Source organism: Camelina sativa, chromosome 13 (assembly GCF_030686135.1).
Source record: "Camelina sativa cultivar CO46 ecotype springtype chromosome 13, ASM3068613v1".
NCBI classification, from domain to species: Eukaryota; Viridiplantae; Streptophyta; class Magnoliopsida; order Brassicales; family Brassicaceae; genus Camelina; species Camelina sativa.
The window spans coordinates 10,205,267-10,220,777 of NC_141892.1; the positions used below are offsets into that span (position 1 = coordinate 10,205,267).

At 36.5% G+C, this 15,511-nt stretch overlaps 4 protein-coding genes and 1 long non-coding RNA gene across 5 annotated transcripts; 3 read left to right on the forward strand and 2 right to left on the reverse strand.

Annotated features, from left to right (window-relative positions):
- Nucleotides 1-1,022: 1,022 nt before the first annotated feature.
- Nucleotides 1,023-3,663, reverse strand: LOC104736412 (uncharacterized). The gene is made up of 6 exons (XM_010456384.3): nucleotides 3,338-3,663; nucleotides 3,040-3,266; nucleotides 2,838-2,948; nucleotides 2,420-2,578; nucleotides 1,727-1,968; nucleotides 1,023-1,525 (listed from the first exon to the last, which is right to left on the reverse strand). The coding sequence occupies exons 1-6, from the start codon at nucleotides 3,616-3,618 to the stop codon at nucleotides 1,202-1,204; spliced, it is 1,344 nt and encodes a 447-aa protein (XP_010454686.1). The 5' UTR covers nucleotides 3,619-3,663; the 3' UTR covers nucleotides 1,023-1,201.
- Nucleotides 3,664-5,490: 1,827 nt separating this feature from the next.
- Nucleotides 5,491-9,844, forward strand: LOC104736415 (putative receptor-like protein kinase At5g24010). Its single transcript, XM_087481223.1, has one exon. It carries the CDS (start codon nucleotides 5,629-5,631, stop codon nucleotides 8,218-8,220), a length of 2,592 nt encoding a protein of 863 aa, XP_087337349.1. The 5' UTR covers nucleotides 5,491-5,628; the 3' UTR covers nucleotides 8,221-9,844.
- On the forward strand, nucleotides 8,578-9,844 carry LOC104736414 (septum site-determining protein minD homolog, chloroplastic). Its single transcript, XM_010456387.3, has one exon. The coding sequence runs from the start codon at nucleotides 8,578-8,580 to the stop codon at nucleotides 9,559-9,561; it is 984 nt and encodes a 327-aa protein (XP_010454689.1). The 3' UTR covers nucleotides 9,562-9,844.
- Nucleotides 9,845-10,126: 282 nt separating this feature from the next.
- Nucleotides 10,127-15,021, reverse strand: LOC104736413 (S-type anion channel SLAH3). Its single transcript, XM_087481224.1, has 6 exons — nucleotides 14,656-15,021; nucleotides 12,686-12,877; nucleotides 12,024-12,572; nucleotides 11,045-11,815; nucleotides 10,919-10,950; nucleotides 10,127-10,831 (listed from the first exon to the last, which is right to left on the reverse strand). The coding sequence occupies exons 2-6, from the start codon at nucleotides 12,854-12,856 to the stop codon at nucleotides 10,444-10,446; spliced, it is 1,911 nt and encodes a 636-aa protein (XP_087337350.1). The 5' UTR covers nucleotides 12,857-12,877; nucleotides 14,656-15,021; the 3' UTR covers nucleotides 10,127-10,443.
- On the forward strand, nucleotides 13,323-14,830 carry LOC147929365 (uncharacterized). Its single transcript, XR_015577933.1, has 2 exons — nucleotides 13,323-13,369; nucleotides 13,408-14,830. It is a non-coding gene; the product is annotated as an uncharacterized LOC147929365 (long non-coding RNA).
- Nucleotides 15,022-15,511: the final 490 nt, after the last annotated feature.

The following is a 15,511-nucleotide window of genomic DNA, read 5'->3' on the forward strand; positions in this document are numbered from 1 at the left end:
GAAATGAACTTGTGTGAAGAAACTCTTAAAATCTCTAAGTACATGTATATATGAATTAAAGTATAAACGCATTTTAGATAAATATATGATAGTTTCTTAGATTTTTCCCTAGGTCAAAACGGGTTAGATATATTTGCGAATAGAAAACTTGTGTGTTGAGAGCAATGGTTCGATTATTTTATTTTTAGAAAAACTGTTTCAAGTCTACTACAATAAATCTTGGCAAATTAAAAAACAAGAAATATTACCAAATGTACATTTATATAGGAGGGAATTCTCGTTGAAATGTCTATATAGTTAATAAACAGATAGAAATAATCATGAGAAGTACAAGATGGTTCCAATCAAATCAAAGTATAGTACTAATGGTTCCAATCATAACTAATAAACTATTAGTTAGGATTTCGTGCTTAGAGAGTTGAGATTTGAGAACATTCTACTATCTTGACGCAAAAAAAGGCATGATTCATGCGTGGACAAATTGGTATTTGATGTACTACACCTTTACTTTTTCTTAGCTTAGCTAACTAATATATATATATCTATGCTCTCGAAAGATATTATGTTTGTACTAAACTACTAACAAAAATATTATAGGCATCATATTAATTTTATGGAACGAGCAGGTGCGTGAACACAAAGTAAAGGCTCAGTTAGGAATCTAAATCCAAGCCATGCCGTGGCATGCATATTCATATTGCATATTATATAAGTTGGAATCAAAAGTTACAATTAAAGGCACAAATTTATAGGATAAATCTAGCACTGCTTTGCCCTTTGGGTTACAAAATACAAATATATGGAATCAGAAGAATCTTATTAATATGGTGGAGTTGACTTTTTTCAGATTGAAAAGGGCACGTACAGTTGAGTTTTTCAATTTCGAACTGAAGTACAGTTGACTTATATTGAAAGAGCGGTACAGTAGTACAATCTACAGTACCAGACGATTTTATTAGTTTTTTTTTCGACATATTTTTATTTTTTCTCACGTAGAGCTCAACCAATCGAAATGGTTATTGTTTATTTATGAGATAAATTCATATATTAATAATAATTAAACAAAAAAAAAAAACTGCAACGTGCGAGTACACTTGACTTTTGGAAAGTAAAAGATCTAACTAAACTAATGAGACAACATCAATTACATCTTTTACAAGGAGTGTGGCTTCAGAATCCTCCCATCCAATCATTTAGAAATCTATAATCGTTTGAGGACCAAAACTCCACATCCAATGCCCAGAAAAGTTGCAATGGAGACCCCAAAAACGCCGGAGAGAATTCCGGGAACGACAAGAGAAGTCCATCCTTTTGCAGTTGCCATGGCACAAGCAGTGGTTGGACCTCCAATGTTAGCGTTTGATGCAAGAAGTAGTAGCTTCATGTCTATACATAATACCTTTCCCACAACCAAAGTCACTGCAAGATGAGCCATTACTTGAATAACAGCAAATAGGAAGATACTTGGGGCAGTGTTGATTACATTCCATACACTCCCTGTAGCTCCTAGAATTGTGAAAAATACCTGATCAAAAAAGATTTTAAGAAATAAATAGTTAGTTAGATGAACTACTAATATGCCACCATTCCAGGTTTAGTCCACATGGTTAAACTCATCACAGACCAGGTGTAGCCAGACAAACCCATCACTATTTCTTATTCGTCAATGACACATCCCTAATTGGTTGAATTGGTTTGAGTAGATAAAGTGTAAAGAAAAAGATACCTGCATGAGAATAAGAGAGATAGTTTCAGCAGAAGGTGCCAGAGAATCAAAGAAGTCAGGGAAGGAAGTTGCCAAGACGATAGTGATGGCTGTTACTGCAGGGAGCATGCCTCCTTGGATGTTAAATAGCGTTGTCATGAAAATTGCAGCTTTGCAGATCAGGAAGGAAATTGATAGTGCAATCGAAGTTGAAACCACTCTGTTCTTGTCCTCAAGCTTGTCATCCTTAGCCATGTCGGCATCTGCCATACGTCACACACATATAACTTTAAATAGAAGTGTTTGTGCTTATTTTTGGATGCAACTGCGACTACAAGTTGAAAATGATTCTGTCAAACTCTAAAGTAATGACTTTTTTGTTCCTTACAATACATAATTTGACAGGCACATAAATGTTGATGCAAAATGCATTTAGAAGATGAGAATGGTTATGTAATAATATAAAAGTATTGAGTATTTATTATCAGAACATACATTGCCAGACACATTATAATGTATAGTCATAATAACTAGTTTACCAATAGTCACTCAAATTAATTTGACAACTTCTAACCAATTAGTCCTAGAGTCATTGGTTCTTGGTTCTCTAATTGGTCCCACTGTTAGCCATAGCTACTGGTAAGATAATACCTGTCCAAGTGTACTGTAATATAAAAACAAGAAAATATAACAAGTGATTAAGATGAACTTTACCAGGGGGAGATGCTGAGGAAGTCTCAGGGGGAATCTTTGAGGCCAACGCAAACAAAACCATGAAGTGGAGAGCGCATATGACATTATCCACAGCCACACCTGCTGCTATAACAGATGGTGTAATCTGTAGAGCCTCCGATATCGCAACAAAATTAAGAGCTGCAGAGCATAAACAAGAAAAAGAACCAACAAAAGAGTTACTATCTTTCCTCACAAAGAAGCCGTTCCTAAGCGCTGAGAAACATTACACAAGCCAATTTTAGCAAGATTTTCCCCATTTATCAATTTGGCAAGAATATCAGATTCTTAGAATCTAAAAGTAAAAGCTTAAAACGTTTAAACCGATGTCGATCAACATTGAGTACCTTTGACTGTTAACAAACCAAAGAAGCAATGAAGAAGCTCCAGACAAACTTACATCCACCAATGTAACTCCCCATGAGAGCAGCTGCAATTTTCCAGTTATCCGGACCAAGCGATCTCATCGGCACCAATATAAAAGCCACCACAGTCCCAACAACCGTCGCAACTGCCACCAAACCAACATAAGGCAATCCTAAATTCTCAAAGACCTAACCTTGAAATTTGAATCTAAAACTAAGCAAAGACAAAACCTTTACCAGATCCAATTAAGAATGCAATGAGCAACGACCCAGTAGATCGGATAATACGACGGAGATCAGCTCTAAACAACAGCAACGGAATCGTATGCGGCAAAAGGAACTCCATGAAGAAGTCATACGACGGCGTTTCGAACGGAATCAGCCCTAAATTGCTCGCGGCGAGACCAATCAACGTGCTGGTCAGCGCACCACTCACCATACTTCCAAGTCTCGTCTTCTCCGACCTTGGTAGTTTCAGAGATTTCAGTATACAAACTCTTACGAACTCACAGAGAGGGATTTTGAGGTGATTTACCAAACACCGAAAGCTCCGGCGGCGAAGAGAGTGGCCCATTGGGACCAGTGATCGTCGGGGGAGATTAGAGGGAATCTTAGTTGTGAGAAGACTTTCACGCGCCGAGATGTAAAATGACGCGGTGGTGTTAGTAAAGGGAATCTTACCGGAGATTTGTTCCGGCGGATGGTTAGTGATGATGATAAGCCGTGACGAAAGCCATGGCGGGAAGGGGACACGTGGTGCGATGATAGTGTGGGTGATAGTGGATTTGGTGACACCACTGTGAGTACAAGAGCCATAGATGGGGAATACACATTAATGTTTCAATTCAAGTCCGATAATATAGTTTTTTGGATATTTTTCTATTTATATACTAGTTTTTAATTATTTAAATATTTATTATTTAGATTAGGACTCACACTCCCGGCAAAGCATTTTAGAAAAAAGTAAATAAATTTAAAATTTAAAATTTAAAATTATACACTATAAATTTATTTGAATGTAATATAATAGTTTGAATACATAAACTGTTACTAAAAACACAACTATCAAAATGAAAACTTATAAACAAAAAATATTATGTAGAATATTTAAAATATTATAAATATATAAGATATTTATGAAAAATTATGGTAGAGAGCTACAATAAAAAAAACATAATGACAAAGTGATCTTAACTGAGAATATTGAACTAATGGTTGTAATGAGTAAATGTAATTTTTATAAAATAATTATAATTAAAAATGTATTTAATAATGAGTTAAACTATATCAAAGAAAATTTGAACTTAAAATACACAACTTTCAAAAAGATGATAAAATAAATTTTAAATATTAAAATAGTTTTTAACGAAAGTTATGATAAATAGACGCAACTGTAAATTCTATATTAAGTTTTATTAAATTTCTATATTGCTATAATCATTTCTAAAATTTTAGTTAGATTATAGAATAACATTGAATATTAGATAGTAATATTCAAATTATTTAAATTCAACATAAAACAGAAAATTTGTTTCAACGTATTATGATTTATTAGTTATTGATGAAGAGACAATTATATAGAAAGTTCAAAAGACATGACTATTTAAATAGATACAATGGTCATACACCTATTAGAATGAAACTTGTGATGAAAAAATATAAATAAAATATAGTGAAAAGACACAACTCTACAATGAACAGATACAATCATTTGAATTTCTTTTTAAAAAAACAAATAAAACAAAATTTTTATGAAAAGGTACTACGAAAAATCGCAATTGTCTGCACTTAAATATACCTAATAATCCATATAAATTGCTTTTAAATAGAAGACATCTTTATTACTATATTAAAAAGGTCAAATTCAAAAACTCACTATATAATCCATGTAACTGTTGGAAAAAAGCTCTAGGTATTTTTATTAAAATTTTATATTTAAAATTAACTAAAATTTGTAAATTATATTCATCATTCAAAAAATCTTTTGTTAAATCAAAAAGTGGAGGAATTTCTTTACTTTTAAAAGAATGAATGCTAGAGAATAATTTAGAAAGCAGTAAAAACTGTTGAGATTGAAAATTTATATTATTTTGTGTCATGGCACAAAATTGAAAACAGTTCAAACAAACAAATATATAGAGGTTTCAAAATATATGAATGTTCCAATAAACACAACTCTACAGTGAACATTTGTAACTTTGCATAAATAACCGTTTTAATGAACTATCAGGACTTTTTAGAAAATATCTAAATGGTACGATTGAAAAAACACAACTGTTGATCGCATTTATTCGGATTGTTATTATATATAGATTAATTGAATAACATAATCTTATCTACCTTTTAAATTATCTAATTTACCTGTCTACTCTACAATATATTTATCTATTTCTTTAATGTGTCGGTCCAAACTCCAAACCTTGTTTGGTTGAGCAATCAAAACCACAATAATCAGTTAATCACCAAGGTTAATCAACGAGATTCTCTGTTCTCTTTAGTCTTTATAGTCTAAAACACATCTCATGACAATAACAGATAATCAGATATATCTAAAAATGAACTAAACATGCTTACTAATAGCTTTAAGAAAATGATTAACCTACAGTTTCCTTTTATTTACTTTACCAAATCAGTAAAAAAATCAAAACTATATAAAAAAGCAAAAACTTTTTGAAAATGATTGCCACCGAATCACAAACAACAAACAAAAAGGCAGGTTTAAGCTTCCTTTGGTTTCCCATTGTTGTTTGACAAATTCGCTTTCCCTAATGATTTCACAAACACTTTCCTCTTTCACTCACACGTTAGTGGGGGAAAAAAGAAAAAATGAATACAGAGAAGCGACAGCAAACACGCACTCTCTTCTCTCCTTTTAACATCAATCATCAAAACAAAAACCTTCTCAAACCTCTCCCCAAAAGCTTCACTCCAATGGCGTTTCCAATACATCTAATCCAAACCCTTCTCTTCTTCTTCTCTCATCTTCATCTCTGTCTCGCTTCTTCATTCACTCCAACTGATAATTACCTTCTTAACTCTGGCGCTAATACGAGCACATCTTTCTTCTCAATCCGTTCTTTTCTCAGCGACTCTTCAAACCCCGGCTCGAGTTTCCTCTCAACCGATCGGTCCGTTTCGGTTTCTGACCCGAACCCATCTCCGGATTCACCCGTTTTATACCACACGGCTCGTGTTTTCCCCACCGGAGGAGGAGCATACAAATTCAAAGTCACCAGTAAAGGCACTCACTTTATCCGTCTTCATTTCGCGCCTTTTAAAGCTTCGAGCTTTGACCTAAGGTCTGCGAAATTTCGAGTTTTGTTTAATGGGTTCTCCGTGATGAACAGTTTCGGTACTAGCTCCGTCGTGGTTAGAGAATTTTTACTTAAAATCGATGATCCTGTTTTAGAGGTTTCGTTTATCCCTCTTAAAGCTTCTGGATTTGGGTTTGTTAATGCGGTTGAAGTGTTTTCAGCACCTACTGATTTTATAATGGATCATGGAACTAAGCTTGTTATCCCTAACTCTGCTCAAATCTTTAGTAACTTGTCATCTCAAGTTCTTGAGACTGTTCATAGAATCAACGTTGGTGGTTCGAGATTGACTCCGTTTAATGATACATTGTGGAGGACTTGGGCTGTTGATGACGATTATATTCTCTTGAGAGCTGCTGCGAAACGTGCTTGGACTACTCATTCTCCTAATTATCAGAAAGGTGGTGCCACGAGAGAGATTGCTCCTGATAATGTTTACATGACAGCTCAGGAGATGAATCGAGATAATCAGGAGTTGCAGGCAAGGTTTAACATCAGTTGGGGGTTCCCTGTTGATTCAAAACAAGTTCTGCATTTGGTTCGTTTGCATTTCTGTGATGTCGTGAGTACTTCGCTTAACCAGCTCTATTTCAATGTCTTTATCAATGATCATCTTGCTTATAAAGATGTTGATCTCTCCACGCTTAACTTCCATGTGCTTGCTTCTCCGTTGTACATTGATTTTGTTGCTGAGTCTGATCGTTCTGGAATGTTGAGGATTAGTGTTGGACCTTCTGATCTTAGTAATCCGTCGAGAGTTAATGCTCTATTGAATGGAGTTGAGATCATGAGGATTGTGAGCCCTGTGACTGTGAGTGTCAAAGAGGGGTCTGGAAAGAGAAGTGTTGTTTGGATCGTGGTTGGCTCGGTTTTGGGAGGATTTGTGTTCTTGTCTCTACTCTTCTTGTGCGCTTTGTGCTTGTGCAGGCGCAAGAACACCAAGACGAGGAGTTCAGAGAGCACGGGATGGACACCGTTGAGGAGGTTTAGAGGCAGCTCTAACAGTAGAACAACTGAGAGAACTGTTAGTTCTAGTGGCTATCAAACTCTGAGAATCTCTTTCGCGGAGTTACAGTCCGGAACCAATAACTTTGACAAAAGTTTAGTAATCGGAGTTGGTGGATTTGGGATGGTCTTTAAAGGGTCTCTTAAAGACAACACCAAAGTAGCTGTGAAGAGAGGCTCCCCTGGTTCAAGACAGGGCTTACCAGAGTTTCTCTCTGAGATAACCATTCTCTCTAAGATCCGTCATCGCCATCTGGTTTCACTTGTTGGATACTGCGAAGAACAGTCTGAGATGATTCTTGTTTACGAGTACATGGATAAAGGACCGCTCAAAAGCCACTTATACGGATCTACCAACCCGCCTTTATCTTGGAAACAACGGCTTGAAGTCTGCATTGGTGCAGCCAGAGGTCTTCATTACCTTCACACTGGTTCTTCGCAAGGAATCATCCACCGGGATATAAAATCCACCAATATCTTACTAGATAACAACTATGTAGCCAAAGTAGCAGACTTTGGACTCTCAAGATCAGGTCCTTGTATTGATGAAACACATGTAAGCACCGGCGTTAAAGGAAGCTTCGGGTATCTTGATCCTGAATACTTCAGAAGACAACAGCTCACGGATAAATCCGACGTTTATTCATTTGGTGTTGTTCTATTCGAAGTTCTTTGCGCTAGACCTGCTGTTGATCCGTTGCTCGTTAGGGAGCAAGTGAATTTAGCAGAATGGGCAATAGAGTGGCAAAAGAAAGGGATGCTCGATCAAATCGTTGATCCTAATATCGCTGATCAGATCAAACCGTGCTCGTTAAAGAAGTTCGCCGAAACTGCAGAGAAATGCTGTGCGGATTACGGGGTAGATAGACCAACGATTGGTGATGTTCTGTGGAATTTGGAACATGTGCTTCAGCTTCAAGAATCCGGACCATTAGACAAGCCTGAAGATGTTAATGGAGACGATACCAGTTCAGGACCGGCTCGACGAGGTCCTTCTAATGGCTCAAACACAGAGAGGGACAGTGCAGATGATGGAACTTCAGGCATAATCAGTAGCAGCCAAGTGTTCTCTCAGCTAATGACCAACGCTGGCAGATAAAAGAATAGACATTGCTATATATAGAGGGGACACAATACATTAACCGGTAAACCAAAGCGGTGTACCGGTATCTCAAATTCGGTTTGTATTTGGTATAATTTTGTCTGGTTTTGTAACTTGTAGAGTCTCTGATTGTTCAATTCGCATTTGTTTGTAATACGGATGAATCATAATATAAATCGGTAGAACCAACACATTATTTGTGCGATTGGTTAAATCTTGAACCGGTTTAGAGTGGAGAAATTAAAAACCGGAATCTCAAAAAGTTCTTGATAAACCGTAAACCCTCTCAAGCCACAACGCTCAGTGAAACAATTCTGTCTCTCTCTAGAGACAGCTGAAGCAGCAGCTCTATCAATGGCGTCTCTGAGATTGTTCTCCACGAATCATCAATCTCTTCTCCTTCCATCGTCGCTCTCACACAATCCTCTAACATCATCATCACCAAGATTCGTCAAAAACCCTAGCAGACGGAGTCCAATACGATCCGTTCTTCAATTTAATCGCAAACCTGAGCTCGCCGGAGAAACGCCGCGAATCGTTGTAATCACCTCCGGAAAAGGCGGAGTTGGAAAGACGACAACCACCGCGAATGTCGGTCTCTCTCTCGCTCGTTACGGTTTCTCAGTTGTAGCCATTGACGCGGACCTTGGACTACGTAACCTCGATCTCCTCCTAGGTTTAGAGAATCGAGTCAATTACACCTGCGTCGAGGTTATAAACGGAGATTGCCGTCTAGATCAAGCTCTGGTACGCGATAAGCGTTGGTCAAATTTCGAATTGCTATGTATCTCGAAACCTAGATCGAAACTTCCGATGGGATTTGGTGGCAAAGCATTGGAATGGCTTGTCGATGCGTTGAAAACTAGACCGGAAGGTTCACCGGATTTTATCATCATCGATTGTCCTGCAGGAATCGATGCCGGATTCATAACGGCCATTACTCCGGCTAATGAAGCGATTCTGGTAACAACTCCGGATATAACAGCGTTGCGGGACGCAGATAGGGTTACTGGTTTACTCGAATGCGATGGAATACGAGATATAAAGATGATTGTGAACAGAGTGAGAACTGATATGATCAAAGGAGAAGATATGATGTCAGTGTTAGATGTGCAGGAGATGTTAGGGTTGTCGTTGCTAGGTGCGATTCCTGAAGATTCTGAGGTTATCCGAAGCACGAACCGAGGGTTTCCGCTTGTTCTGAATAAGCCACCAACGCTTGCGGGATTGGCATTTGAGCAAGCAGCTTGGAGACTCGTGGAGCAAGATAGTATGAAGGCTGTTATGGTGGAGGAAGAGCCTAAGAAACGTGGATTCTTTTCTTTCTTTGGCGGTTGAATTGGATATGAATCGAAACTGAATTGGACTTCTTCCTCGGGTATGTATGAATTGAAATCTCTTGTACAGGAACTAGGTTTTTATTTTTTGAAGATTTTGTCTCTTTGGCTTTGAGAATTTAGATTTGTTCCTAGGACAATGTGGAATTCTACTGCTAGTTTGTTTCTGAGTTCAAAGCTTTGATTTCTTATGCCTTTTGTTTCTTGAAGGTTCTTGATTTCTGTTTCTGTAATCTGTTTATGTAAGATTGAGATTTTCCAATATATCTCAAGTTCGTATGTCATATGGTTATGAGAACTTTGATAGCTTAGCTGATCTGAGTAGAACTTTCCCCTAGTTAGCCAATTGGTAAGATGATGATTTTGTTGTCCCTTTAGTACTATAGGCTTGAGTATAGTGCTTTAATCTTGTGCCATTGGATCTCGATCTTGTATATCGAGCTACGCCGGTATCTATTAAGTTCTGAAAATAGATTATGTGAAACTGTAACTCTTAGCTTAGCTGATCTGACTAGAACCAAAATATTGTCCATCATATTATTTCTCATGCTGTTGATACAGTGATATACCCCTCAAAACTTTTATTTATTGGAACAAAACAAGTTTACATGATCTTTAAAGAGTTTGGTTCAGCACATTGTAAAACTGATAACTGGTAATAGTTTCGGTTTAAGAGATACTTGTTCGTTTGCATCGGTTCACCACTGTAGACAACCCCCTTCCGTTTGTTTACTACTACTTTACACACATGCTCATTAGAACCACAGCAACATATAGGTTACTAGGTTCCTCACTTGTGTCAGAGACACTGACAACAAATCAAAACCAAAACTTGGGATACGAATCTATACCAGGGGTTGAAAAATGTTTGTGATTTTCCGATTTACGATGAATCATTCTCTTGAATTTTGACATTGCAAGCTTCTAGATCATTACTGTGACTGCTGTCCGAGTCTGTGAATTTCAAGTAATTCTCGATGTTCTCTGAGCTTACGTTTCTCAGTTGGTCGAGCCACCGGTGATGGCTATTCTGTTTGGGTCTTGGGCGGTTGCTGATGGCTATGGCAAGGTCATTGGGGAAAAGTTCTCGAAGAACAAAGGCATGGATGATGGTGGTCACAAGCAGTGCAAACACGACTAACGTTGCAATGGCACAGAGGACCACACACATGATTTGAGTCATGGTGCTCCTAACTATTGTTGCATACCTGATGGTTGCAATTGCAGCACCGGTCATCGGAAATGTGTACGCCCACCAAGACAACGAAAATCTGTAAGGAAAAAAACAAAGAGTGTAAGTTCAGCTAGCGGATAACTAAAAACCAAACAGTAACAGAAGTAATTTGCTTAAGACTTACTTGATTCCACGGAAGAAATTAATCCGAACAGCCTATATATAAATCAAAGAGAGGAAGATTTGTATTAGTGAATACTTTTCTGTAGAAGGGAAATACGTATGAGTTAAACTTATATGTAAAACTTACCAATGAGAAATAGAGGAAAATGGCTATAAAGTAACAAACTTTGGAGCCATAATCGAAGGAGCCAGTAATCTTAGCCCAAGCCATGGAGGCAACACTTGGAGCCGCGACGAAGAGGAAGAAGACAGGGTGAAGATCTTTAGGCAAAGTCTCGTTGGTCGGTAGCCTTTGGTATAGAGTCACGAACAGAACCAAGTAATGAGCCATCCCAACGGCGTAGAAGAATATAGGGCCTTCTCTAAGTCCCATGGACGCACCAAGCAAGGCCCCGACAAAGTTCCCCACGACCGAGAGATGGTTTGTTGGGTTGGCAACTCGGGAGAGCCGGCGTTGACCACCGGACATCCATTGACCATAGATTTTTAGCTCAAGACAGATGAAAGGAAACATAAGGATGTACCAAAGATAATGCGGCAAATCTGTGATTATAGAAGGTGGGACACCGAGGGCCAAGAAGAGTAAAGAAATGAAAGGAGCAAAGAAGAAGTTGATTCTGATTGGATGGTAGTATTCGCGGCGTACGGCTTCGAAGTAAAGGATGATCTTCAGGAGGTAGATGGTGGCGATGGTGAGGATCAAAGCGACTGAGATGAACCAGAGACCCTGGTTGATCCAAAGAGGTATGTGAAGGAACTTGGTTGGCTCTGCGGTCGCTAGGGTCTTCCACATTATGGCTTGGCTGCTCACTCCTAGGCACATACCAAATGTGGAGATTGGGTAACGGAGAAGAAATGGCCACTTTTTATCATTTGGTAGAACGATCTCTTCTTGTGGCTGCGACGTAGGAAAAAAAATAAGAGTGTTATAAAACATTAAAGCAAAAGCTTATCACAAATATTAACGCAATTCTTGTATGTTGTATCCGTATTCGTTATTTCAGAGAGTTATATGAGCCGTAATGCATATGATCGAAACTAAATCATATTAATTATATATATATATATATATATATATATATCGAAAAATAAGCGTTGGTACGTACCCGTAGAGTCTCCAATTCAGGACCTTCCAAGGCATCATAGTAGCGGTCCACAGGCATGGCTTCATTGGTATTCATATTCTGGTTATTCCGTTTTGGTGTCTCCGGTTCAACAGAAGCTGGTTTTCTTGTGAACTGTCTCTCGAGTTTCCCCGACCAAGTCTTGAACGAGTTGTACCTATTGTCTTTAAGCTTGTGCGTGGCCGGATTATGATCTTGGTGTTGACGACCACTCTGATGATGTTGATGTTGTTGATGATGATGATTATCATGGCTGCGACGTCGATCATCGTCACCGTTACCAGTTTCTATGTAGAGAGAAGAGACTTTGGTGATCGGCTGAGAGAGAAACTTGACAGATTTGCCAGTGGATCCACCGTTTGTGTTGTTGTCGGAAGATGAAGCTGTCGCTGGATCAGAGATCATGAGAATATTTGGTGACGTTGGCATTGAGATTGATGGTTTTCTTTGATGAGTCCATGGTGGAGTCTCATTGTAGTTATGATGACCTTCCATTGAGTCTATTGATGTTGATGATGCTTCTTGACCGTCCTGTCCATATAAATATTATGTAACGTAATTTGCTCGGAGTTAGGTATATATAATAAGTTTATAATTCAATTTTCGCGAATGTGGAAAGTGATAAATAAAAATAAATAATATACCAAAGTAGGCGTGGAGTTATGAGAAGGATGAAAACGACTGATTATGTGAGGACTAGGATGAGCACTATCTTTGTAATTGTCAAAGCCAACCATTTCTTCTGTTGTGGCTTTTCTCAGTAGACTTGGAAGCTCTTCTTCTACTTGAATCGCATAGTTTGTTTTCTGATCCATTTTTTCTTCTATTCTCACACCCTGTAACAAATTCAAATTATTTATATAAGTTTTTCGTTATTTTAAAAATCTATAGTTAATTAATCTTCTGACTTAGACTTGTATTATTGATTCATTCACTAACAAAAATAATTGATAAGTATAGACCCTTAAAGTCAATTCAATTGGCATCATTATATATATTTTTGATGGTTGAAAAAAGCATATGCGAGGGGAAACAAAATATATATTAGAGAATATTCACAATAAAGTATTGGCCAGGGAAAAGGACTTCTAGGCTCTAGCGAGTTCTTAATTCATTAGAATTTTTGCCTTTTTCCCTTTACAATTCTCTATAACATGATTTGGAAAAATGAATTTGGGTTTTACATTTACTAAAATCACAAACTGATATGCAAAGTCTAGTGGTTTAGCCCACTAAAAATCAATCTGACCTAAATTCTCCACATATAACATATCTACCTAATTTTTTTTTTTTTTTGGTTTTAAATATCTACCTAATATGCATATTAGGTATATCTACCTAATATGCATATCAATAATATGCAAAGTCTAGTGGTTTGCCACTAAGCTGTGGTTTCTCAGCTGAACGGAATTTGACTGTATATACGTACTCACTTACTTCACTTGCCCTATATGTATTGGAAAATGATGTTATCGGCTAGAAAGGGAAAATAAGTACACTATTGTTTTTTTTTTTTTTGACAACAGAACACTATTGTTTGTTTATCGAAAACAATTGCATGCACTTGAAACCTATAAATGTTAGGATACATGCATTGCATGCATCAGGGATCCCTAGAGTTCTCTCCTCAAATCAAACAACAATCATAAAGAGCAAAAAGAATAAATACAGTTTCAGAATTTTTTGGTTTTCGAATTTTAATTTTCCTTTTGGTTTCTGTATTTGAGTTGTATAAATTCTTTAATATTTTATTTAAGAGAAACTGTATTTTAGAAAACAAAAACTGTAATTTTAGAACTGCAATGATATATCCTTATATACACCGTTTTTTTTTACGTGCTAATTCATTCGTCCTATTCATTTGAGATGTTCCACGTCAATGATCTAAAGCTAAACCAATTTAAAAAGTCTGTATTTTCAAGTTTCAAACAATTCTTAGATAATATTAACACTTAATTTTTCTATACTTAGGAAATATTCGAAAGAGCTAACTAATTTTTTCCTAACGAAACAAAAACTCCTGTAAACAACAGAAAAAAAAAATTAAAAAATAAAATATATTTCTTTCTTTTTGCTGTCATTAAAAAAAACTTTTATTTTTGGAAAGAAAAAAACAAAATAACAAAAGATCTCAAATATGTATGGTGTGGTTGCTATGTACCCATCAACTCATCGGGTCCACTTCAAAGTTATGGCTCAACCGGCCAAACAATGATATGCTTATTCACGCGTACGACTTGGTAACCAATATAAATTGTTTCATCGATTGAGAAAACCGATTTGATCCTATATAAAATCACTACATGTACTAGTAAAAATATGAATCTCCGATAAATTTAACAACGCCCTTGCACGTACGTTGGTTTTACACAGTTCACGCGTTAAAACTTGCATCAATTGACATTTTGGGGTTTAAGCCTAATTTTCTGTGTTTGAAGCATTTTTGGGTTTAGGAAAAGCAAGAATCATCAGAAAAAGAACTCCTAAATCAGAGCTGTAAAAGAACGATATTAATGCAAATGAAGAATCGCATTTTCGTAACAAAGTGATGTAATGGACTCTGTCAACAATGAACCCAGAAAAATAAAGAAGGAGAAATGAAATAAACACTAACCTGGAGAATTTGAAGATTTGCAGCCGTAGAAATGGTGTTTTTTAAAAAACAATTATAGATCTTTCTCTTTTCTCTGTATCTTGTAGAGATAAGGAAAATGGGGATTTTGGTTTGAAGACGAAGGAGGAAATAGAAAAAAAGAAAAGAAAAAATAAAAAAGTGAGTTGGTTTGGGCGAGAAACAAAACACGTCTTCGTACTATAAATAAGTGTTCACGTAAGTACAGTTAAGGAAACATATATAGTGAATGTATATTTTGTTAAAATGTATAGCTGTAATTCAAAGCTTTCAACGTGGCCGTCTTCTTGTTGATCAACTAGTCACAAATCACGTCATTGACAATCTCAAGTTATTTTATTTCCTATTATATTTTTAGTCGTCGTGATATGTTTTATAAGCATTGGTCATTAGGTGGTGGACCACATTATACGAAAACGGACAAAAACTGAAACAAATGTTATTTGGAAGATATTCAAATTAATCCATGAAACTGAAATTGATATGTTATTTGAAAAATACATACTATGTTATCATATGAATGAGATTTGAAAATCTTTTTATAAGAAATATAAAATTTTATTTCTTATTATAGCTCATCGTCAAGTTTTCAATTGAACTAAAGAAGCATATAATGTTATGTGGGAGTATATTCGATTATTTAAGTATTCACTAATTACAATGCGACACTTCCGTTTTTAGATGATATGAAAGTTTTAGAAAAACTGTTGTCAAATTTGTCTAACAAAACGATCCAAGTGCAAAAAGAGATTATATAACACATCTTGTCACTCCGAAGAAAGACAACGATCCGGATGTAGCATGCATATATATATATATATGTATATATATATATATA

Bases quoted from the DNA above. Each gene is read 5' to 3' on its own strand.
- LOC104736413 (XM_087481224.1), bottom strand. From the start codon at position 12,856: ATGGATCAGAAAACAAACTATGCGATTCAAGTAGAAGAAGAGCTTCCA. The intron at 12,573-12,685 runs GTATATTATTTA...TTATATGGACAG, and splicing joins ATAACTCCACGCCTACTTTG to GACGGTCAAGAAGCATCATC. The intron at 11,816-12,023 runs GTACGTACCAAC...CCTACGTCGCAG, and splicing joins CTGAATTGGAGACTCTACGG to CCACAAGAAGAGATCGTTCT.
- LOC104736414 (XM_010456387.3), top strand. From the start codon at position 8,578: ATGGCGTCTCTGAGATTGTTCTCCACGAATCATCAATCTCTTCTCCTT.
- LOC104736415 (XM_087481223.1), top strand. From the start codon at position 5,629: ATGAATACAGAGAAGCGACAGCAAACACGCACTCTCTTCTCTCCTTTT.
- LOC104736412 (XM_010456384.3), bottom strand. From the start codon at position 3,618: ATGGCTCTTGTACTCACAGTGGTGTCACCAAATCCACTATCACCCACA. The intron at 2,579-2,837 runs GTAAGTTTGTCT...TATGCTCTGCAG, and splicing joins GGGGAGTTACATTGGTGGAT to CTCTTAATTTTGTTGCGATA. The intron at 1,526-1,726 runs GTATCTTTTTCT...TTTTTTGATCAG, and splicing joins TCTCTCTTATTCTCATGCAG to GTATTTTTCACAATTCTAGG.